We start from the raw sequence: 25,796 nt of genomic DNA, 5'->3' as shown, positions 1-25,796 counted from the left end.
CACCACTACCACTATAATCCTTCTCTGGTTTCAGAACCCAGCTTCTTTGGGTTTCCATTGTAAACTGAAGATGAATGGCTTTCCAGAAATCCTCCAGGTTTTCAACACCAGATTGGACTGCTGAGGCACCCAGCCTTGTGGGTGGAGTTTGCAGCTTCTCCAGTGTGCAGATTTCCCTTGCTGGGCTAGCTGTATTGTATAAGCAAACCTAATAACCTCACCCATCTTTAAGTGTCATGTGTGTATACCATTTGCATTCTTGCAGGCCAGAAGAGGATTTTGGATCCCTTGGAAATATAGTTATAATTGTGTGTGGGATTGTGGCTTGTTATGTGGGTGTTTGGTCTGAACCTGCTCCTCACGGTTATGTAGCACATATTCCTAATAGCTAAGCCACCTCTCCAGCCCCTCTTAGTCTATATTCATTCGATCAGTCAGTTTCTTTAGAGAACCCTGACGAATAGCATTCCAAAAAATGATGGGCACACATGACCCTCCTCCATTCTTATGTCTTCTGGTCATTCGATTCTTCCCAGCATCCTACCCTGCAGTCCGAAGCCAGTATGCAAGCCTAGAGATAGTCCCGAGATTAAAACTGTGGTATTGCTTCTTCCATCATCAGAGCCAGCTGTGTGGGCGTGCAGCCTGCGCAACATCCACAGCTTGGCTTCCCACTCCACTGATGCTCTTACCTTTGAAAATAGCACATGCTTAGGAGCCACCTGGGGCTGCAGGGGATCCCTGTGGAAAATAGGTAGGTATGGTTCCTGAAATATAGAATTTTGTCTCACACACACACACACACACACACACACACACACCACAAACACAATGTGCATGTTTAGAAAAACCCAGAGGGGCTAATAAGCAGGTGAGAGGGGCTTGTCTGCACCTGTGTAATGGAGAGTGTCATCACTAAAAAGTACCTTCTGGTTTAAGCATAGGAAGAAATCCAGGTGTTAGCAGGCATGGAATGACCGAGGCACCCTATCACATTCTTTCTTGTGTCTGTCTTTGAGTCTAGATTTCACCCATTCACTGGGAAAATTAGCCTGGATTAGAACTCACACTCATGGCCCCATTTTCACCAGTGCACCTCTGTGTCAGCAAACAAGGTCATGTTCAAGGGTAAGAGGGCTGGAGCAAGTCTTACTCATAGGACACAATCAACCTATGACTCTAGCTACACAGACTCTTCTCTTTTGCCCTCAAGCATGTATGATGACAGCTCAGTGTCTAATCCTCCCTAAAGCCTGCCCTATGGGCCTCTATTTCACCCAGGATCTGGCAAGGAATTTAGCAACAATAGAACTCCAGGAGACTGTGAGCTTGGCCCACTAGACATCAGAGGAGTCCAGCTGCAGGATGGCTCTTGTCCATGGTTTCCCTGAACACAGCTTGGGCCTTTGCTGGCAGGCGTGATGGGGACATCATAGAGCAGTTTACGGGCAGCATCTCCAGCATGGGTCTCCAAGGAAATGGAAATGAGTGCCCTCCATCCTACGGCAGGGGAGTGGCAGCAGCTGAGACGAGGTCAGAGCCACCACCTCACCTGACACTTGCTGCTTCAACTCCTGGCTTCAGCCAGGAAGCACCCAATACATCCTCACATCGCCCGCATTTTCCAGAGGAAGAAACGGAAGCTCAGGGACGGTATACAGGTGGCCCAAGAGGCTCAGCTAATGCATTGAAAAACAAGGTTTGAATCCAGCCTGTTCTTACCCTGTATAGAATGACTTTCAGTCACAAAATTTAATGTAAACTTTACACAGCATGCTGCCTCCGTGCAATGGAAATATCCAATAAATCTGACTCATTTGGCACTCACAGTTTAGGAGCAAAGTAGCATTGACTCACCCCCACGTTACAGATGAGGAAGCTGTAGGTCAGAAAGGCCAAAGGTACTAAATATGACTCTGACAATAGATTCCATGCACGGACACCTGGATCCAGGGTCTACAATACATAGCAAGCATGCCCACTAGAAGGTTCCATGAAGGACTGGGCAAGAGTTCTTGCACATCCCAGATAAACAAAAATCTCAAAGCCCATTGTCCATTTCTAAGCTGAATCAGAAGGTGTTTAAAAGAGCTGATTAAAAGCCCCACAATGCCAGTGTTGGGGAAAATGTGGGGTCACCTTTCTTCAGAGGCCTGCTATTAGGTTACAGCCACAGGTAAATGCCTAAGCTGGTCACCCTCTGATGGCGTCCCCACAGTGCCAACCCAGCAGCCCACAGTCACTGCCTTGGTCTGCTATGGTTTATCCACTTACAGATCTACTCAGAAGCTGTCCACCAACCACATCCTCAGCTAAGGCATTCCAAAGGTTACCTGCACTGGACTAGGGAAACTGACCAGTTGGCAAAGTGCCTGCCACACAAGCATGAGGACCTGGGTTTGAGTCCCAGACCATGCTTTTTATCAGGTCTGGTGACATAGACATTTGTTACTTTTGTTATTCTAGAACAATGGAGGATCCTTGAGGATTCCTGGAAAGTGAGCCTAGCTCAGTCAGTGAGCTCCATGTGAAATGAGAGACTCTGTCCAAAATGGAGTGGGATTGAGGAAGATACCTATGGTGGTTTGAATAAAATTGGCCCCATAGGATCATAGACTTAAATGTTTGTCCGGGCAGGGAATGGCACTATTTAAAAGGATTAGGAGGTGTGGCCTTGTTGGAGTAGTTGTGACCTTGTTGGAAGAAGTGTGTGACTGAAGCTGTGTTTTAAGGTTTCAAAAGGCCAGGCCAGACTCTGAGACCCTCTCTCTTCCCGCTGCCTGTGGATCAGGATGTAGAACTCTCAGCTCCTTCTCCAGCGCCATGTCTGCCTGCACACTGCCGTGCTCCTGCCATAATGATAATGGACTCAACCTCTGAACTGTAAGCCAGCCCCAGTTAAACGCTTTCCTTTAGAAGAGTTGCCGTGGTCATGGTGCCTCTTCACAGCAATGGGACACTGACTAAGACAATACTCAATGTCTGCCTCTGACATTTGCATACACACACACACACACACACACACACACACACACACACACACACACCATGTACAGTGATTAATTAGGAAAGATGATACTACATTCAATTCAATCTGCTGCATGCATCTTGCTTTATATTGCTTTCTTTTTACACAGATCTGTTTCATTACTTTTCTGTTGCTGTGATAAAATGTCATTACCAATGGCAACTTATGAAATAAAGTGTTTAATTTGGCTTGTGGTTTCAGAAGGCTAGACTCCACGATGGTAGGGTAAAAAAAAAAAAAACAGCTGAGAGCTCACATCTTGATCCTCAAGCACAAAGCCAAGAGAGAGCACACTGGGAATCACATGGGTCTTTCGAAACCTCAAAGCCCCACCCCCAGTGACACCTCCTCCAACAAGGCCACACCTCCTAATCCTTCCCAAACAGTTCCACCAACTATGGATCAAGTACTCAAACATATGAGCCTATAGGGGACATTCTCCTTCAAACCACCAGTCCCTATTCATTTATAATTGAAAAAGAAAGCTCCATTGCAGAATGCTCTATTGAAGTAATATCCATCAACATAGGCGGCGGTGCCAAGCAATTGTACAGGGAGCTCTTGGCGGTAACAAAAGTGTTCTTGTAGGTATAATGCAAATGTGGAGGGTTTTAAAAGAGACATGCAAGAGGGAAGAGCATTCCAGGCATAGAGAAATAAGTAAGATGGTGACATAACTTTATCACCTGGGACGGCATGGCTATTATCTGTCCCCCAGGTGGGAATAAGCTGTACTTTCATTGCTAATGTCAGAGCATGCCTATGTTGCTAATTAAATATAAGCTCCCTTATCTCTCCCTGAATATCTCCTGTATTTTCCCCCAAATATTTTAATGATACATACTATTGTATAAAAATAATGCTTTATTGTGACATTTCCAAACATGTAGATAACACACATTAATAGTGTTCACTACTTGGTTAATCTCTTCCCTCCTCACTTCTTGGTTATTTCCTGTTCTTCCTTCTATTTTCATGTCTGTTTCCTCTAGATACTATACTTGAAATCATGAGAAATTAGTATAAATCTCTTATTTGGCATTATTAAGGATACGCTTAATCCATTTTCCTGCAAATGATATGATTTGTTCTTCTTTGTGCCTTAATAATACTTTACTGTGCATGCATAGCACACTTCCTATCGGCACTCACTCACTGACAGGGGTCTGGGCTGACGTCATGCCTTGGCTGTCATCAGCAGTGCACTGATAAACACGAGCAGGTGCCGCTGCTGATGTATGCTGACTTTGATTCCCTCAGGGATATACCTAGGAGTTGGACTGGGTCACGTGGCATTTCTATTTTTAGTAGTTCGAAGCTACATACTGACTTCTGTAGTGGCTAGACTAATTTACATTCCTACCAACACTGTGGAGGGCTTCCTTATTTCCCTCAGCATGCAGCATTCGCTGTCTGTGGTTTTGTCAGCCTTGTGTGTACTAGGCGATTGCTCTAACCCTGAGCTGCACCCCAGTCCCACTTATAGTTGTCAACATGGAAGCCATTCTGACTGAGGCTGGCTGCAGTCTCTGTGTAGTCTTTATTTGCATTTCACTGGCAACCTTAAAACCCAATCTTTATTTTTCCACGTGTTTATTGGCAACTTGTACTTGATTTGAAAAGTCTCTGTTTAAGCTCATCTGCTCCTCTGTTTATTGTTTTCCAGGCCTTTTTTGATGTTCAATTTTTAGTTCTTTTTTTTTTTTCTTAACAGAACATTTTGTTACATCAGTTTCACACCAACGAACCAAACATGTCTAATGGTCTTGGCCACTTCCCAGCTGGCAGGAGTATTTTCCAATGGGTCACAGGGTTTTGCCGAAACATTTTTCTTACTAGACTTACTTTACTTTCATCCTGGTAATTAGCACCTCTGTCTAGGCACCTGGGAGTTGCTCTTCCAGTAGCATGTGCACGTGTATAACCATTCCACGGTATGTGTGTGGTTGTCACAGAACAGCCTTGGCTGTCGGTCCCCTTATTTGAGACTAGGTCCCTGTTGGTCACTGCTGGCTGCAAGCTTCTACAAGTTCTTCCATCTCTGCCTCTCGTCTCAACATAAGAGCACTGAATTTACAGCTGCAAGCTACTCCTGCAGGCTTTACACGGGTGATGGGTTCTCACACTCGCCTACAAACACTTTACCTGACAAATCTTCTCTCAAACCCCTTCTCTAGTTTTCCAATACCTGGCCCTGTTTTTATTTATTAATTCATTCATATTACATCTCAATAGTTATCCCATCCCTTGTATCTTCCCATTCCTCCCTCCCTCCTGCTTTCCCCCTACTCCCCTCCCCTATGACTGTGACTGAGGGGAACCTCCTCCCCCTGTATACACGTCTCTTCTTGGTAGCCTGCTATCCTTCCTCTGAGTGCCACCAGGCCTCCCTATCAAGGGGACGTGGTCAAATATGGGGCACCAGAGTTCGTGTGAAAGTCAGTCCCCACTCTCCACTCAACTGTGGAGAATGTCCTGTCTGTTGGCTGGATCTGGTAGAGGTTTGATGTTTACTGCACATATTGTCCTTGGCTGGTGCCATAGTTTGAGCAGGACCCCTGGGCCCAGATCTGCCTGTCATAATGTTCTTCTTATAGGTTTCTAGGACCCTCTGGATCCTTCTATTTCCCCATTCTCCCATGCTTCTCTCACCTAGAGTCCCACTAGAATGTCCTCCCCTCTGTCCCACTTTCCTGATAAGTGAAGACTTTCATGGGACATGCCCCTTCAGCTAGTGTTACCTGGCCCTGTTTTAACCATGCCCAGCTTCTTGTTTCTCATCTGTTTAGTATAATATCTCCACTTCTATTTTAGAGATTCCATCAAAAAATCATTTGTGTATTCACAACTCCTTTGTAGAGTTTCATACACAGCTAGTCCTACATAGCCAGAGGTCTTCACCACACTCACATGGCAGTGTTGAACTTGAGTTCTTTATATTTTCTGAATATTAATCCTCTGTCATATGAATAGTTATAAAATTATCTGGCTTGAAATTCACTTTTCTGGACATAACTCTTGTTTGCTTCCATATTCTGCTTACTAAGGACACCATTTTCAATATTCTCCCTCTGTATCTAGGCATTTGTGAGTGACGTATGCTTCTTTCCAGAAGCAAACAGTTGGATCTTGGTTTTTAAGCCAGCCATCCTGTCTGTATCTTTTAATTTGGATAATTAAGACCATGTACCTTCAGGGTGATAATTTTGTTGTGTTTCTAGTGTTTGTTTCCTTCCTAATTCTCATTTGATTATCTACAGTAGTCCTAGGACTTATTTGCTTCTATGCTCTGGTTATTGTGTTTATCTTCCTCTTGTGTGTATGTGGAATTCCTTTAAATATCCAGTTAGTGTCCAGTTAGTGCTCATAAACTCCTTTAGCTTATGTCTGGCCTAGAAGGTCTTTATTTCTCCTTTAATTCTAAAAGATAGCTCTGCTGGGCTTAGTAATGACCATGAGGCTCTGTCATTCAGTCTTGGAACACATTCCCTGAGTACCTGGCTGTTGAGTTCCGGTTGAAAACTTTGCTGCTGTTCTGATGGGATTGCCTTTGGGAATGACTTTATATTTTTCTATCACGGCTTTCAATCTTCTATCTCTGTTCTGTTCTTTTGGAGCCTTAACTATAATATGGTACAGAGTGGATCTTTTCTAGCCTCCTCTGTCTGGAGTTCTAAGTGCACCCTCTTCCTGAATGTCTATTTTTCCCCAAGATTTAGGAAACGTCCCATTAGTACCACTCAGTAGACTTTTATGCCTTTATTTTTTTTTTCCTCCACACCTTCTTCTGCTCCGCAGAAGGTCTAGTCTTTTAATGCCATCCCGGGGGGTGGGGGTGTGGGGGGGTAGATCTCTTGTGCTTTGTTCATAGTTGTTGTCTCACTTTGTTGCTTAATGGATGTTACAATCCATCAGCTCTGCCTTCAAACCCCCGGAACTTCCTCCCTCCACTTGGTCTAGTCTGCTGGACAGACTTTCCACTGTCCCTTTTGAATTACTAAGTGTTTTGGTTTCCTTGCCGCTGCTATGATGTCATCAAAAGCAACTTAGGGAAAGGAGAGATCTATTTCGGGTTACAGGTCACTGTTCATCATTGACGGACACCGTGGCGGGCGCGTACTCAAGCAGAAACTGAGGAGCAATGCTGTTTTACAGCTCATTCAAGCTCATGCTGCACTCTTTCTGATGAAGCCCAAGGCCACCTGCCCAGGGAATAGTGCTGCTCACAGGAGGATGAGCCCTCCTGTATCAGCTAACAATCAAGGCAACTCCTTGCAGACATGCCTATGGGCTGACCTGATCTGGGTAATCACTCGCCTGAGACTCTCTTCTCAAGACGATCGGAGGCTGTGTCAGGTTGTCAGCTAATGCTAACTGGCACACCGAGTTTCTTATTCCCACTGAGATTTTGAGTTCTTTTTGTTTCTTTCTCAAAATCAATCTTCTCCCTCTCCCAAACTCCTCATCACAACTTGTGCTATCTTCCTGAACGCGTTAAGATTTATTTTTTGTACTTCTTAAAATTCATTGATGTTTTGAATCATTATTCTGAGTTCTTAGCTGGTATTTCATCCCCTTCAGCATATTTGGAGTTGGTTGCAGGAGAATCATAAATGTTTGGAGAAGCCACACTGCCTAGCTTTTTAATGCCTTCTGCATTTCTATGTTAGACACATGTATCTGTTGAAATTGATATTTCTGCATTTTTTATATGAGAGCCTTTTGGGAAAGCAGCCTTCTTCTTGATGATATCTCCAGAGTCAATGGGTTGTTGTAAAGTGTTGAATATATTTCCAAACCGAGTCAATGGTTTTCTCTGAGCCTCTGCATGCACAGCATTAAGGTTTCAGTGCACCCTCTGTGCCCCATCTCTCTGAGAAGCTGTTCTCTGACTGTTTCCATCATCAGGCCCTGGTGATGCTAGAAAGTGCTGCTTGCTTCTAATTGGCTGCCCTGATCCCTCCCATAATGTGCATTTTAAGTGCATCTGGAAACTCTAGGCTTGGTTCCCTTTACCTGCTCTTCAAACCCTGGTGGGCTATCACCTTTATATTCAAAGACAATGCCTGGAACTTCTGAAAGGTTCCATGGCTTTCTCTTGCCTATTCTGACACATAGTCATGAAAAGGTAAGTGCAGTGCAGTGACTTTCTAGGCTGGAGAGACCCATGGGAGAGCCCACAAGGCAAACAGAGCCTGGGGCATGGGGGGGGAGGGGAACCACACATTAATTTTCAAAATAACTAGAACTGCAGCTTTGATGGATATGGTAAAGAAACCTATGCTGATTTCACGGGACAGTTGCTGTGTACGGGACATGGCTTCTGGGCATGCCTGTGGAAGATTATATTGATTACATTGATTGAGAGGGGAAGATCCACTCTGTCACTGTTCCCCAAACAGGGGATCCTGGGTGACATCGGAGTGGGGAAGTGATCTGAGCTCTAGTGAACAGGCGCATGCATCCACTGCTGTCTTCTGATTGCAAATATAATATGAGCAGCTGCCTCCTGCTCCTGCTGTGATGACTTCCCTGCCATAGTGTGTTGGAATGGTGAGCTAGAAGGAACCTTTCCTCTCCCCTGGGTTGTGTTTAGACTACTTATCATGGTAACAGGAAAAGAGACTAATATAACTGCCTTGTGCCAGAGATTGAGCAAGGAGTTTGAAGTGCAGTTACTGATTTAACTCAGTAAAAGTTAAGCTGAGATAGCTAAGCAGGTTCTGCGCCAGCAAGGGCCTTGAAGATCTATTACAATTCTAATCTTGACCTAACAGATAGGCGAAGGCCACTGAAGGGCATTTATACAGGAACTGCTGTCATCATAGTTGTGAATTAACCAAGCAAGCTGCTCTTGGTGAAAGCTACACCCTTAAAGTATAAATGTCTGGGGGAGGGAGGTCCCTAGAGTCCAAAGGATGTGTGACATTTGAATCAGAGTGGTGTTATGCTGGCTAGTGTTTTGTCATCTTGGGAAGAGGAAATTGCAACTGAGAAAATGTCCTCCCCCAATGGCCTGTGGGCAAACCTGGAGGGGTACCAGCTCAGGGGTGGCTCTGCCCACAGTGAGCTGAGCCCTCTCACAGCAGTCACCAGTGAAGAAAATGCACTGCAGGCAATAAGGAAAGTCCAGTAAGTACAACCCACTTAAAATGAAGATGTCATGAAGGGCTAACACAAGGCAGAGAAAATAAGTGCTACTCACAGCTGACAAGAAGACATCAGGTAGGATTGCAGAGAAACTCTGCAAATAAAAGCACACACTTCCACCAGAAACAAGTAAGAAGCTGTGAAATGGCCCTTTGCAAAAGCAGAAAAACAACTAGGAACTAAATTAATGAAGCAACTTCAGGTTCATTAATGAGAGAACACATCTGAAGCTGCCATGACATGCAACTGCATGCTCGTCCAACTGACAAAGTGAAAAAGTCAGTAGTTCAGAATTCTAGCAAGGCCAAAATAAGGTTTACTGGCCTGTGTGGTAGCCATGAGCCATGAAGTTCAAATTGCCTGGATCCTGCTATGTAGACAAAGCTGCCTTCAAAGTAAAAATCCTTCTGCCTCTAACTCCAAAGTATGTGGGCTACTTGTAGGGCTTAGTCAGTGTCTTTTGCAGTGAAAAGAATCCAGTCAAAGGCACTTATAAAAGAAAGAAAGAATTTAATTGGAGCTTTGCTTATACTTTCATAAATTTAGTCCATTGCCATCATTATGGGGGAGCATGGTGGCATACAGGCCGACATGGTGCTGGAAAAGTAGCTGAGAGTTCCACATTATGATCTGTAGGCAGCAGGAAGAGAAACTAGGCCTGATGTGGGCTTTTGAAACCTCAAAGCCCACCCCCCAGTACCACACTTTCTCCAACAAGGCCACGCCTCCTAATCCTTTCAGATAGTGCCACTCCCTGATAACTAACCATTCAAATGTATGAGCCCATGGGGTCTATTCTTATTCAAATGATGGAAAAGTATATGTCACCAAGCCTGATATCTGTCCCTTAAACAAGCACTTTAAATGTCTAGCTCAATTTGAGATGTGCCTTAAATGGATAATGCACATTTAATCACAAAAGCTTAGTGTCAATTGGCAGTGGTGATATTTGAGTAGATTTCATTAAACAGGTTGATAAAAGTCAGCACCACTGTGGAAGTAGAAAGAAACAGGTGAGGAAAATGCTCCACCACACAACAAGGACATATGCTCAACCATGTTCATAGCAGCCTTATTCATAATAGCCAGAACCTGGAAACAACCTAAATGTCCCTCAGTTGAAGAATGGATAAAGAAACTGTGGTACATTTACACTATGGAATACTACTCAGCTATCAAAAACAAGGAAATCCAAAAACACCCCAGACGTACCTCAGAGATATCAAAGGCTGCATTCTAGGAACCTCATGGGATTTCAACATCCTCGGCCCATTCTCTGAGGTTTCAAAGGAAGCATGACTGCTTGCCACAGCAGTGGAGATCACTGCTGTGCGTCCTGGAAGCCTAACGTTATCTCTGTAACTTTCCAGGTAATTTATAGCATCTTATCTGTAGTTACATATTATATTGTCTATCAATACATGGGACTGTGTGAAATGTATCGATCATACAAAAATAGAGACCAGATCAGGAAATGGGAAACAGAAGACCCATGGTGTTCCTCAAAAAAAAAAAAAAGAAAGAAAGAAAGAAAGAACAAAGAAAAGAAATTACTAATTGGTGTGCTGAAGAAACTCCAGCGAGTTTAGAGAATTGAAAGCTATCGAAGAGATAGAGTCAGCAGCTCCAGAGCTGGAAAGGCAGCAGCTAACATGAAGAACTTGATGGTTGCACTTAACTACAAGATACATTGGGGTGATTAACATAAATAGGCCAGAAGAAAATGTCCAGACTAAAACAAAGAGATGACGCAAGCCACAAAACTATAGTGAGAGCTACAGAGGGTCTCCATGGAAAGGCTGGTGCTCCTGTGTTCTCAGTGTGATGACGTGGGAGAGTCAACATCAGGAACAGTTGCTGGGAGGCAAAAGAAGAGTCCTACAAAGTTAACACGGGTGAAGGTAGACTCAGGAAGCCCTCTGCACAAGTGGGAACAACCAGAACATCACAGGCAGACACGTTGTGTGTGCCTCGCTCCTGAAAACAAAAACAAACCCTTAAGCACAGACAGACCAGAAAAACAAACTTGAATAGAGTGTAACTTGTACTAGCAGCCTAGCAGTCGCCTCTCAGTCAGAGTGATGGAGGGCAGAAGACAGCGGAATCTACTTCAGACTGCTGAAGGAGAAAATTGCAATATGGAACTTGACAGCCGCAAAATAATCAAGCACACATACAGAGATTTTTAAGACACATAGAGAGTGGGAAAACATGTTACCAGTAGGCAGACACTAGGAGGCATCCAAGGGAAAATTATTTTAGTGGAAATAATTTTAATGGAAACATTTTTAGTGAAATGCAATGTAAAAAATAAGAGTAGAGTGAACTTGGAAATAGAGTTTATGATCTAAAACTGCCTCAAAACCCCCAGGGTGGGGGGGCAACAATTAAACAAAGAAATCAAACGGGAATCAAATAAATACTAAAACTAAAGCCAGAAGCTGATAAATCAAAGATCAATCAAGAAAAATAATTGAGAAAGGGGAATGCAAATTGTCAAAACCAGAATTTTTTTAAAAAAGCCCTTACTACAGACGCTGCACACGCCAAGCAGAAATTAGATATGGGGAACAATATTGTGTCAGAAACTTGAAATTTACACATAGCAGCAGTCCTTCACAGATTCTTCCAGAAAATAACAACACCCATCTACAGTTCTGCTAATGCAACCAGTTTATCATTAAAATGATACTGAAGCCATGAAGAAGATACTGTTGGTGCTAAGGAGATGGCTCAGTGGTTAAGAACACCTGCTGTTCTTGGCAGAGGACCTGGGCTTGGTTCTTAGCACCTACACGGAAACTCACAACCTGTTCCAACCCCAGATGCAGATGTTTTGCTGCCCTCTTTGGGCCTCCACATGTACTGCATGCACTCAGTGCACAAAAATTCATGCAACCCAACATATATACACATAAATTAATTAATAAAAAGTTTTTAAATATAGTCTTTCCACCTACTCTCTGTACACATTTTGGAAGACTGCTCTCTCTAATAGGCTTAGACTTGTCCTCTCAAAAAGGCTCAATGGGCGTAGAGCTGTGCGACTTCTTTGACATTTGTCGTCTTGATAAGTTGTACTTTCTCTGAGTAGTTTTCATAACCTGTTTGGAATCAACTAGGGCCTGCCTGTAATAGCTTCCTATGAAAACTTTATAAACAAAATACTAACAAATCACGTCTAGGCCAATGTCCCACCATAACAAGTGGTTAATTTTTTGTCAACTTGACACAAAGTGGAATCATTTGGAAAGGGAAATCTCAGTTGAAAAAAAATATTCCACATGATTATTCTGTGGAAAAAATCTGTAGAATGTTTTCTTGATTGATGATTGATTATTAATGTGGGAGGGTCCAGTCCATTGTGAATGGTGAGACCCAGGGCAGGTGGTCCTGGAGTGTATAAGAAAGAAGATCGAGCAAGCCACGAGGAGCAATGCAGTAAGCATCATTCCTTCACGGCCTCCACTTCAGTTTCTGTGTCCAGACTCCTGCCTTGAGTTCCTGCCCTCACTTCCTGCAGTGATGGAGTGTGACCTGGGAATGGTAAGCTGAAACAACTGCTTTCCTCCTTGATCACAGCAATAGAAACCATAACCTAAAACACATGGGGTTTACTTCAATATTGAAAAGCTCATTTAACACTTAGGAATCAGTTGACTTAATATTGCATCTGACCAGTGAAAATTCCACATACTATTCCTATAGACACAGGAAAGGCCTTTGTGAAAATATAACCCCCTACTTGTAAAAATAAACTTTGTTAGAAAGTCAGGTTAGGAGAAAGTTCTCAGGGTGACCAAATGTATGGAAGTCAACAACATCACTAACACAATAGTTAACTGTAAAAACTCAAATGCTCTGTTCTAGGGCCAGCTGGCTTTTGGCTAATGCACGCACCAGGGTAGGCAGAATAGGCTGACTTCTGCTGTGATAACAGACACCCTGAACCTCACTGGCTTAAAGCCAGCAAGACTCTGTGTCTGGTTCCTGGCTAGCCGGTAAAAGGTATGGCCTCTGGTCCCTCCTGTTCTCACACCCTTCAAGCCAGACAGGAGTAAGTTCTGCCTTTTGAATAATTCTGCTCGTCTTGGGATAAATGGACATGAAATGACACCTAGTATCTGGTGAATGTTTTACCCAAAATAAGGCACACATCAGTGCTGCTCATCTGAGCCAGTTACTCTTGTGGTCCTCATAACTTTAAGGAGACACGGAACTTTCAAGGTTTTCCATGCACACACAAAAAAGGGGTGCTTGAGAGATGGCTCACTGGTTAAGAGTGCTTGCTGCTCTTCCGGAATGCCAGCACCCACATCGGGGAGCTCACAACCACCTGCAACTCCAGCTCCAAGAGATCTGATGCTCTCTTCTAGCCTCTATGGACTTCTGCACTCACATGACACTGCGAGTGAATGCACACGCCCACCCACAGACACATACGGAGTAGAGATAAAATGAGTGTTTTGTTTTGTTTTTTAAGAAAGAATGTGATGCTGATCCAAAGTAGTGACAGCCCACATTGGTAAGGTGGGCCATTTGCTTTAATGACTTCACTGATGGAGTGTCTCTGTAAGATCAGACAGAAGACAAAAATCTCCAATGAGTTAGGACACTCGGGAAGATCAAAAAGCCAAGTGTTCAAAGGATAAAGCTTCCGGTGTTGGGGACAGCACGGACTGGCACGTTTTCCTCGGCTGGGGCTGACCCTGCCTGAGAATGACCCCAGCTTCCCTTCTTGGGTAGTTTAGGTAACTGATTCTCTGCTACTGTCCTAAACTTTTCCTCACTACCACTGTGACTAGGGCACCCTGTCAGATGGGAGGCCCCCAGGTCCCTTTGAGGAGCAGGTCTCTCTGTCTCCACCTTTCAAGTGCTCAAAGCCTCAATTCTAAGTACCTACGTAGTGCTCAGCATACTGTTCTTTCCGGTTCTCAAAGGAACATGGCAGGTTTGGTGCTAGCTGATGCCAGTTAATCCCCCGCTAACACCACTGCCTTTCCTCTCGATGCCTTTAAACCCTTCCCTCAAAACTGTGGATCAAGCCTGCTTCTATCATCACAAAATTCACTCCCTAGGGAAGAGCCATCTTCACTCTCTTCGGCTGTCCCCTAAAGCAAAAATTGTGTCTTACCCAGCAATGGGAGGGGGGATGGGGGGTGGGGGGAGGGGAGGGGCGGCGTGCCTCTTTCAACAGAAGGAAAAATTGACATCCGGAATCACTGCGAGCTGGCAATGTTTTAACATTGCAGACTGCCTGCTGTGCGCACCTCAGTGTTTGCGGAGTGGGGCTGTCTCCTGGGCTCCCCGTACACTGTGATTGGGAGCTGCCAAGATGCTCGCAGCATACTATTCATTCGGCACACTCAATTCTCTGCCTGTTTGTTCCAAGGTAGAAACCTGGGAAGGGAAGCAGAAAGACCTTTCCACTCTGAAATCCACACAAACTTACTCTTAGAGTAAAACTGTGATGTCTGTGTTCACGCCTCAGTAGCTTCAGAACCCAGAGGGACACAGAAAATTGTCCCCACCCCTGTAAGTGACTGTCTTCGGCCTACATTCAGGCATGGTTACCCTATATTTTTCAATGACCCTGTCCTGGCCCCGGCAGGTGCAATGGCAGAAAAGAAGCAATGGCCACTCTTCAAAGAGATCCCAGTGTCCTTTAGAAAGTGAGTCTGTGATGCTGTAGGGTGCTGAATGCTCCCCCAAAGACTCATGCTCCCCAGCATAGTGAGGAAATACCAAGATATGGAGTCCTGGTAGGAGGGTCTTCCAGCTACTGGGGTTTTGCCCTCAATGGGGACAGTTCTACCTTGGCTTCTGTTGTTTGCTTTTGCTTTGTAGCCTAAATGTTGCTCTGCCACATGCCTCACGTGCTCTGCTTCATTGCAGGTCTGAAATGGCGGGGCTGCCTGATCCTGGGCAGAAACCTGCAGATCTGGGAGCCAAAGTAAACTTTTTCATTTAGAAGCCTATTACCTCAGTTACTTTGCAACAGTTGTGGAGAGTTGACTAACATGGGACTTAACAACTGAACGAGGTTAGTCACAGTGTCCCAAACCAGTGTCCCTTTCCTGGTTACGGAGCCGGAGAGGGTGGTTGAAGTTTGGTTGCGGCTATTGGTGTCATCGCTGTTGGAACACTGTTTGGATTCATGGCAGGATCCACTTGCCCTGTTCCTGTTGATATTCTGGTATTCCTCGGGATTTTTTTTTTCTACATGCACCAGAGTCTAAGTGCCTCAAGTAGAGGTGACTCCACTCAGTATCCAAGCAAGGCCTGAGCAATCCGGGCTGGCTGATTAGGACTTCATATCTCCCTGCTTACAGAAATGGTCCAAGTCTCAATAGGAACCAATCCGAGGCGCCTCAGCAATCTGAGCAATACACACTCCGTCCTCCATGTAGAGTATTGAGGCTGGTGGGTTCCATGAGAAGAAAGCCTGTCCTAGCATAAAGCCTACAGAGGAAAGCAGAAGACACATGAAGGAAGGTTCCAGACTACCTGAGAAACTGCACCCAGCTGTGGCCGAAGAGACTGACATTCACTCACTTGTCCACAGTTTAGTAGCATCTCAATTTTATCCCAGGTATTCTTTCAGGCCTTGGGTCACTGAAATTCCCATGACATTCCTATCGCAACAGAGCTCTAACTGTTGATGAGTCCAACCTTCAGTTTCCTTCTTACTGTACTTGCAATGGTGTAGAAGTCCCATAGTACTGTGGTTTGGATGAAAAATATCCCGAGAGGCTCATATGTTACCAACCTGTGCCACCAAGAGGAGGTAGAACTCTTTGGAGAAAGGACCTGATAAAGGTGCAGCCACACATGTTGCCACTCTCTGCTATAAAGTCCCTGTGCCTCTCTGACCAGCACTCATCATTCATTTAAAATAGTGGTATAATTTGACTTATCCCAACATGCACCATCACCTTCAAGAGTAAGATCAGCAGGGCTGAGGGCTACATGTGGAATGTTCCCCTACAGTCTGGTGCTTTCGAGCCCGCGGTCCTCAGCTGGTGTCACCATTTGGGAAAGCTATGGAGCCTTTTGGAGGTGGTGCCTTGCTAGAGGAAGTGGGTCATAACACGGTGGGCTTTATGGTTTATAGAAACAACCCTGTTCAATCTCTGCTTCTTAACCTGCTGATGCAATGCAACTGGCAGCCTCCTGAACCACTGCCATGCCTTTCTTCCTATGACTGGGCCCCTCAGACTGTGAGCCAGAATAAGCCCTTCCTCCATTAAGTTGCTTGTCGGCTATTTTATCACAGACAAGTAACAAGACAACCAGCTGCCAAGTTCTCTAAGATATGTCCTCCTAATGTCCAGCTGTCTTAACCTAGTAAGTCTTTGTGCTTAACTCACGATCTGTCCTCAGTTCATTGGCCTTTCTCAAGAAATGAGTAAATGGATTTTGATTCAGATGTAGGAAGTAGTGACATGGTGACATGCCTTTGAAGGCATCCTGTAACGCTAGCTTCCTCCTGTCTCTTTCTAACCTCCTGGATGTCACCTCTCCAACCACATGCCTTTGCCATGACCGTGATGCTGCCCCACCACAGGCCAAAATCAACAGAGCCAAGTGATGAAGGTCCAAACCCTCAACAACTGTGAACTAAAACAGACTGTCTTTATAAGTTAGTTATTCAGCCTAAGTGTATTTGTCACAGTGACTGAAAGCCAGCACGGATGACAATTAAAAAAATAATCACGTACATAGTATGGTAGGTAGTGATGTTTGGTAGAAAGAAAATGAATCAAGGAAGGGAGAGAGAGTGCCACCACAAAGAGGAAGGTCAATTAAGTCCTCATGAAGATCTGAGCGATGTGGCAGAGGGAAACATGGTCCAAGGCCAAAGTGGACTGGGGTAATAGAGGAGTGAAAGCCCAGAGGGCAGGTCCAAGTGGACATCTACAAGGACTTTGCTTTCATCCTAATCTTCATGTGACTTGCCCCTAGGACCAGAGAGAGGGAGACAGAGGGAAAATAAACAGATGCAGTGTGGCCCTCCTAGAGCAGGATGTCCCTGCCTGCTGAACCCAGGTGACACTGAGGAGATGAGGGCTGCAGTCAGGAGGGCGGGCTGCTAATCTAAGTGCTAGCCAGGACCAGAGCTGAAGCAGACACAGAAGGGGCCAAGTAGCCCAAGCCAGTTAGTTCCAGCAGAAACACTTCCTGTTGGTTTTACGTCATTTGCTCAAGGAGGCTCAGGTGGAAAATGTACCATTTTCCACCTTACCTCAGATGCCACCACAGTAAACACACTAAGAAAAGCACACTGCCGATTTCTTGGTACAGCCATTCTTCCTGGGATATGAACATACTCTTTCGGGCTTCTCGCTGATGGTGTTAGCATGACAGCTGTGATCAGAACACAGGAAACCCCATGCCCACCATGAGAATGGAGAACAGTTAATGGCAGCAAATGTCCTGCTGTGCGTTAGCATTTGAGTCCTTAAAATCAGGCCTGTTCAGGAGTTAGCACCTCATCCACCTGAGGGAACATGCTTGTTCAGTGACCCACATTATCCCCTGCCTAAAACCCTCCAGTAGCTCCAGAATTTCTGGAAGATTAACTCCACACACCCCACACGGCCCAGGGCCCTTTGAGGCTGGCCTGGCATTCAGGGGCCATTCGTAGCACCTTATAGCTTCACCTCCCTCAGGTGCACCAAAAGTCCTGCCAGAGCCCCACATGAACTGTGCCTTCTCTTTACCAACTGCCTTTGTACATTATGTCCCCATCCTTGGAAATGCCTTTCCCCCAGGAAATTGCTGCCACTTCTGCAAGTCTCAAGTGTAAAGGAAAACGCTCTCCCAGCGTTAGGGCCCTTCTACCATGCTGTCACCTCTGTCGTCCAGCATGGAGGAGGCGTGGGAAAGGTGATCTGTAAATACATATGAAATACATGAACTGGAAGATGGCCAGGAAATAAGTGGAAATGGCTTTAAAGTCATGTGTCTGTGCTCCACTGGACTGAAGAGTCCCAGGCCTGTTCTTCAGCCCTCGCCAAAACAGGTGGCTCACCCAGGTTCAGTAGAATCTGAATGGGGAACCAAGACAGAAAATCTAAAACACTGGCTACAGTAAATATTTTAGGGAAACTAAAGCATGGGTAGAACCATTGCCACAAAGGTGGCAAATCCCCTCTGTGAATAAAGGATGCAAAAAAGGGGTGCTTTATCTGCAAAATTAAAATACATAGGCATTATGTAGGGGAGTGGTTTTACTGACCATATTTGGTATTTTTTATAAGGTGGGAATGATAAAGGGCAAAGTCAAATAAGACTAATTATAAAACTAAAAAAAATAGAAATAGGCTAAGTGCATAAAGAAACTTTTTATTTAATTCAAAGAGTTATTTTATTTAGAAGTCTATAATCTGCCACACAGAGACATACTAATACACAGCTCTTTGGGGATGTGATTAAGGTGAATTTAAATTTCACTGTGGCAGAGGAGACACTGGATATGATTTGAGTGCTGATTGTTAAGAAATGCAGGTGTCCCCTGTAGAGGCGTGCTTCAAAGCAGAGAACTAATGCCAGGATTCTCTTAGACTCTGCTGATGAAAACTGATATGTAAATGTAAAATTCAACTTATCAAGTGCTTTTAAGAAGACAGGGAGATGCTAAGAAATGTGTAGGATGACCTTGACCCAGGCTATACCCAGGAAACCCTAAAAAGGGACAACTCTACACAAAAGCCCTAACTCCCTCTGGCACATAGAGAGTTCCCACTATCTCTGAACTGACACCCCCTGAATTCTACTAGTCCACTTCAGTCTAAGACCAAGAAGTCCGAGGCTTCTAAGCAACCCCTGGCCGTGGCGAACTCTCCCTGCCTATCACCAAGAACGTTCATTCCGAGCCACCAGACTCAGGCTCCTGCAAGGCAGGACCACCTTGTTGGCCTGCCTAAGTAGGCTCCCACCCTTCTGAGAGGGCCACTCATAGGCTTGGTGGTTCTAGAAATGGTGATCTGAGGGACCAAACTTGTACCTTGTTCAAGAGATGAGCTCAGAGTGCCCAGCCTCAGAGCCAGCTCTGCCAGGTACAGTCTATCACTGGTGCCGCCCCCCTTCTATCTATCTATATCTATCTATCTATCTATCTATCTATCTATCTATCCATCCATCCATCTATCTATCTATCTATCTATCTATCCATCCATCTATCTATCCATCCCTCCTTCCTACAAAACAGTCACAAGAAAAGCACCTGTTCCATTGGGATCTTGAAGGATGGAGTAAGGCCAGCACAGGGGCTGGCACCAAAGAAGCCTCAGGATGTCTGAACTGTAACTTGGGCCACAGTGGAGTAGACGGGCAGAGAGAAGCCAGCATGTATTATTACACAGAAGGTTATCAACTGATGCGTGTGTCTGTAAGGCACTTCCCACATGTGACTAATGCTTGAGTTCCCAACAACCTGATTAGGAACCTTCACAGGGATGGGGAAACAATTCAGAGGGGTTGAGTCCCAGGACATTCAAAAATGAAAGTAAACGCGAAGAAAACTACTTACACCTCTGCTCAGCCAAATACCAGTATACCAAGCTCTGCCACCATTAGCTGCAAGGACTCCCCAGACCTGGCACCTATACAAGGTGGACAGTTGACAACATTACCCACCAAGAAGCTGGCCCCAAGCAGAACTCCTTCCTCCGAGCCACTGACTTTAGCCAAAAAGTTTCCTTATGCCATTCTGAGTGAACAGAGACGCATGCTTGTACATAAGCCCAAATAGGAGGGGCTCTCACTTCTCTCTCTCTTTCTCTCTCTCTCTCTCTCTCTCTCTCTCTCTCTCTCTCTCTCTCTCTCTCTCTCTCACACACACACACACACACACACACACACACAGAGAGAGAGAGAGAGAGAGAGAGAGAGAGAGAGAGAGAGAGAGAGAGAGAAGGGAGAGAGAGTTCAGTTTCACCCAGTAGGCCACCTCTGTCAACCTCAAGCTCTGAAGGCCACTTCAGAGTCTTGGGATGCTGAGCAACGTCCCCCTACTCTACTGTGAAACAAGGTGTTCCCTGTGACGCACCCCCCACCGCCTCCCCCAAGTAATAGCTTCAGTCCCCTTTTCATCTTCCAGTCTTCTGTCCTAACTCTGGGCTCAGCATGATCTGATCTTCTACAGGGCACTGGAGCCAAGGAGGTGACCAGGTAGGAGCTCTAAGCTTAGCATTGGGCGGGTGCACAGCCAGTGCAGGATGGCAGGCCAGTGCAGAGACCCTGGTGTCCATCCTTGCGCTGCACTCAGCAGGCGCTCAGTGAAGGGTGGCAGAAGGAAGGGATGCCCCTGGGATGTGGGGAGTGGCAGGCTCCGGTTAGGGAAGCTCTTACCTTCTTCATTCTCGTCAAACACTGGGAGCTTGTGGGAGTGGTTCCCGCCCATATTCCGCAGCTACTACATGCCCGGCCTCTCCGCTCAGATGTCAGATGCAGGATTTTCACAGGAATAAAGGATGCAGGATGCTCGCGGGATGCCGTGCGCGGGATGAGAGCCCAGGGATGCAGGATGCAAGCTGAGGTGAGAGCAGCCAGCCAGGGTTGTAGCTTGTGTGAAGGGGCCCGATTGCAGCGCAGGAGTGGGACCGTGTGGCCACCGCCTCCTCCGGGGGTCCCCTAGCTGTGGTCACGGCACCCCCTGAGCTCTCACCCTGCTCTCTCCATGACGCACAATACACGGATGGAAACCTGGGGACTCGCTCAGCGCAGACCACCATGCAGCGCAGCTCACAACGACGGTGAGGACGAAGGAGGAAGAGGGGAGAAAGGAAGAGAGGGAGGGCTTGCAGGGGGAGGAGGGGGCGTGGACCCGGATCTCAGTCAAGAGTTATAAGCCACCACCCCGTTTCACAGTCGGGTGGGCGGGGACTCCGAGGGAAGGGGCCTCCCTGGAGCTGCTGGATTCCTGGGACTCCCCACCCGCAGTTTTTGACAGTTCGCGTTGGCTCAGAACTGCGGTCACCCACTGGCTCCTCCACAAGCTTCTTTGTTTCCCGGGATGTTTAATGAGTGCAAGGAGAGCCCAGACCAGCAAGGTCTAATGTAATCTCTCCTTGTACATCGAGAAACTGAGGCCTACAATTTACTTTTTTTTTTAACATCCGTTTATTTGGAATTGACTCTCCGGGTCAATTGACTCTCCGGGTCTTCGAGATTCCCTCATACTGTGAGGCTTGGCGGCTGATTTAGGGGCGGGGTTCTCGTCTGGATCTGGACTCCAGTAGCAGCTGGGGAGTGCCTGTGGAAGGGAGGAGGGGTCTCCAGAGACAGAGATGCCCAAGGACCCAAGACTTGTAAGAGCTAGAGAGTGGGTGCCACGAACTCCCTGGGAAGCTGTCATTACCTGGTAGCGCAAGCTGCTGGTCCAGGCTTCCTGGGGACGGGGCATCTCTAGCCACATCCTGCCACCTGCTGGGCGCTGGGAACCTCTGTGTGGACTAGGAAGGCAATGGCTCTTTTCTGGGTCTTCTTAGACTATTTCCATGCCTCTGCTCGATACCCCACCTTCTTTTTGACCAACATAACTTAATTTCTCAGGAGCGCGGGGGTGAGACTGATAACTGCTTCACGTCCAATTGTTCTCGATCTGGAAGGCTACATACCTGGTATTTGTGTGCCACTCCTGGGCTTCTCGTCTGTGGAATGGGGTGATGCCCGGGGTTGCTGTAAGCTTGTCTGATAATATGTATAAAAGAAGCAAGAATGCCTGGCAGGAAATTCCTGACAAATAAGCCACCTACTCTTCCTTGGGCCAATGAGCTTCATGGTGTGGCCAGGTTACACCACACCCAGGGCTGAATGCAGGACACAGGAAATACCTCAAGAGTCAGGAGGAGAAACGCAGACAGTGCCGAGAGTCTCCCCCCCCCCACCCCCACCCCCATGCTAGGGGATGGACTTGAATAGGTCATATAGCCTCTTCTGGGCCTCAGTTCCTCTGTATGTGCAATGGGGCTAATAACACATCTACCCTCCCAGGGCTCACAGTGGGGACTATAAGGGGATTGATGCTAATCTCTGGAACACTGAAAGCATGACGTAGCATGTGCTGTTGACTTGAGCCCTGAATTGCTGTGTGCGCAACCACCTTATAGCTCTTCCTTATCTCCCCGACCTCCTGTGAATGTGAGGTGACTGTCAGTTCTGAAAGAGGCCTCAAGAGATGACCTTTGTGTCCTTTCATTCCCACTCTCCATGCAAGAAGAGCTGGCCCTGGACAACCTCTTCCAAGAAGAAAGTACCCAAGGTGCAGACCGGAACCCGTGTGTCCCCAGAAGCAGAGCTGCACGCTCAGGCAAGAGAGATGTGTGCCAGCTGGATCCAGGATGTTTGTTTTGAAGCCTTATCACAGAATACTTGACTAATATGCATATGAAAGTAATAACCACGCCAACAAAGACTATTGCTGTGATTTTTTTTTGCTGTTAGAAGGAACCCCAGGATCCTCGGGGATAGCAGAGCCACTTGCCTGCCCCTCCCCAAAAGGCCAGAGAGTCCCTAGTGGCTTTGAACATCTGCTCCCTCTCCTCTCAGCATTGTTCAGGCAATGTTTTCTAAATACTTATATTGGGTCAAGAATTGAAAACACAGCTGACTATGATGGGGTTTGATTTCATGTGGGAGGCTTTGATGATAGGAGGTGATCCTGGGCCAAGGGGAGACATAAGTCCACACCTGGCATCAGTGAGGGCTTCTTTGGAGAGAGGGGGCTTGAGGTAGGCCTGGAAGGGCAGAAAGAATTGCAGATGGGCAGGGGGGTGGGGCGGGAAGATTGATTGCGAAGTTTCCACAGTCAGAGAAGAAACGTTCCTTCTTGAGAGGTCAATAAGAATGGCTCCTTTATCTAGCATTATATGCCAAGCTCTGTGCCAAATCCTGGTGGGACACTCATACAGCAACCGCCTTCCTCCCCTTCTTCCTCCTCCTCCTCCTTCTCCTCCTCTTCTTCCTCCTCCTGCTCCTCCTCCTCCTCCTCCTCCTCCTCCTCCTCCTATCACTTATATACAGGGTGCTAGACTCTGGGTCTTAATTGCTTCCCATGAGCTGAGCCCTCCAACCCTCATGGTGGCCCCTGTGCTCTCATCACTCAGATGGAGGGAGACTGTGGCACAAGAAAAACAAGCTGATATCAAAGGCTAAGGAAAGAAATAATTCAAATTCTGAAATCAAACATGTATATCAGACTTGCTGAAAGGACAGAGCAGTGACCCAGAATGGAATAGTGGCTATTTTGAGAGTTATAAATAAATTCAGCCCTTAAAGCTTTTTCTAAGTGTTTTTCTTACGTTAACAATTAGTGAAAACCGTGGTGTTTCGAAAAGTCTTTCAAACATTGCTCCTGGGTTCAAAAGATGTATGTGGCGCTTTACTGCTATAATTACTGTGGAACATAAGAGAGGTAGTACAATTGACTCCATTTTTTTCAGATGAAGAAAGGAGGTTCTTGGGGTTGAACGGTTGGTCCTTAATTCCATTAAAGTCATTAAATGTCCCCACAAACTTCATGGCTTAGAAGAACAGAAATCTTAGCACTTGGGAGGCAGAGGCAGGTGGATCTCTGAGTTCCCGCCTGGCCTGGTCTATAGAGTGAGTTCTAGGACAGCCAAGGCTACACAGAGAAGCCCTGACTTGAAAAGAAAAAAAGAAGAAGAAGAAGAAGAAGAAGAAGAAGAAGAAGAAGAAGAACAACAACAACAACAACAACAACAACAACAACAACAACAACAACAACAACAACAGGTTTATGTTTGTTCCTTAGGAGACCAGAAGTCCAAAGCCAAGATACCCACCTCACTATTACTAAGGAACTGTGGGAACATCTGTGCCATGCATCTTCCAACAGCTGGCATCTTCTAGCCTCTGGCTCCAGGTATTTCTTCGCTTGGGGATACAAGTCCCCATTCTCTGCTGCCTCTGTTACCCAGCCTGCTCTTAGCTGCCTCTCATGTGGACTTCTCTTCATTTTTACTGGAATGGGGCTTCCCTTAGGAACCAAGAGGTTCCTGTTCAACCCAAAAGTCTTCAGGAATATAAGGGGAGCTAGCTGGTGAGTGGTACCCAATCTCTGTTACCTCTAGTCTCAAAGACAGCTGACATGGAGTCCCCAAAAAACCGTAGCCACAAATCTTCATGGTGGAAGGTATTGGTCACATAATCCTGGTAAATCTGAATCACACCTTTGCCATTTCTACAACCCACATGTGCTGGGTGCCATCAGTCTCTCTGGAAAGGAAGTCTGAACTTGACTCCAGCTGTACTCCTGATGAAGCAGGCCCCCAGTTTGTCCTTCTGGCCTTGATGCAATTTTGTGCGGTTTCAACTCTATGCAGAACATAAAATTAAATAGAATGCATTACAATACATGGCCTGAGCCTGCTGGCTTTGGGGGTACATGGGGAGGTCTAGGAGAAGCCCTCAAGAAGAAAAGAAAAGAGAAGAAACTAGGGGTGTGCTTTCCTATCACTCTCCAGCCCCAAAGACAGACACTCAATAAGACCTTTTCTTTCGTATCTTATATTTGCAGAATACAGTCTCATGAGCACTTGTGCTATTGCTGAGGACGTGAACCCGGATCCACTGGCCTCTCTTGCCTTTGGTGCTCTCCATGCCTAGATCTATAATGTTTAATTTTCTGTAACTTGATCTCACCATGGAGGCTAATGTTATTCCCTGGAGCAGGGTCTCTTCTGTGCCAAACCATTATTATTTTTTTAAGAGTCCCTTAGATCAGATCTTGTTATTGTTTTTGTTAAGCCTATTTTATTTAAAACTTAAGTCTGGTTTCCTAGAGTAAATACTGTCTGCTGGCATTACAGTTTGAGTCACTCTGCTTGGCAGCATTGTACCTTACAGAGAAAGAAAATGGTAAGACTGTTTGTGGCACACTGAGATAAAGCAGGAACTGCATGGGCAGCCCTGTGGTTGAAACTCATCTCCCTTGCATGGGTGGCTATCCCCTGTGATTAAGAACTCTGCATTTCAAAACACAATTTCACTGCACATCCTGGTGCATGTTGTGTGTGTATATGCTCAGTCAACATAAGGGTTTATAAATTGCTTCCACTGTTGGCGTCTTGGCATTGCAAGACTCCCCTGGAGGTATTTTCATAGTTTGGAACTTAGTAACCCTGCAATATCTGAACTGCTCATTCTTCCATTAAAACGATTTGCAGCGTAGCTCCATGGTGCCCTCAAGTTACATGTTTGTGGAAGACTACAGCTGCGATGTGAACCAGGCAGGGAAGGAAGAGTTTCCCAACTGCCAAAGGCAACATCCAATGGAGTGTGTTTCCCCTGTATTCCTGCCTGGTTTATAGGGAATTTTAGAGGCTCAAGGGGGTATCATGAACAGGGGGAAACGTGTGTGTGTGTGTGTGTGTGTGTGTGTGTGTGTGTGTGTGTGTGTGTGTGTACACTAAGTCCTCTATGTCAGTTCTTCATATATAAAACAGAGGAACTTTTTCTTGCTGTTTGGGATTGGGAAATGACCCCCCACCCCAAAGCATGATGCTTTCATATGGCCTCAATAACAAGATCTTACTGCTGTTCCCTGCCCCGTCTCTTTGTCATCTTGACCCCTCCCCATCTCCTCTTCAGA

General features: G+C 45.9%; 1 protein-coding gene and 1 long non-coding RNA gene across 4 annotated transcripts in view; one reads left to right on the top strand and one right to left on the bottom strand.

Moving 5' to 3' along the window:
- The window catches only part of STK32B (serine/threonine kinase 32B), a 239,854-nt gene extending 218,727 nt beyond the window's left edge, over nucleotides 1-21,127 (bottom strand). The window contains exons 1-2 of one of the 3 annotated variants that reach the window (XM_084799204.1): nucleotides 20,534-21,054; nucleotides 19,713-19,785 (exon numbers count right to left, since the gene is read on the bottom strand). Coding sequence is in view for 2 of the 3 variants with exons in the window: in XM_084799207.1 (XP_084655333.1) it covers nucleotides 20,534-20,585 (52 nt within the window). In the remaining variant the exon portion in view is untranslated. Of the gene's footprint in view, nucleotides 1-19,712; nucleotides 19,786-20,533 lie in introns of all 3 variants that reach the window. The other 2 variants (XM_084799207.1, XM_084799203.1) reach the window with 2 other exon arrangements.
- LOC311607480 lies at nucleotides 20,866-25,236 on the top strand. The gene is made up of 3 exons (XR_014782607.1): nucleotides 20,866-20,937; nucleotides 23,958-24,068; nucleotides 24,723-25,236. It is a non-coding gene; the product is annotated as an uncharacterized lncRNA (long non-coding RNA).
- The last annotated feature ends 560 nt before the right edge of the window (nucleotides 25,237-25,796 follow it).

Source organism: Acomys minous (genome assembly GCF_964271855.1).
Source record: "Acomys minous genome assembly, chromosome: 10".
Classification (NCBI taxonomy): Eukaryota; Metazoa; Chordata; class Mammalia; order Rodentia; family Muridae; genus Acomys; species Acomys minous.
Note: the sequence above shows the minus strand (reverse complement) of the source record. Positions and strands in the feature narration are given on the sequence as shown.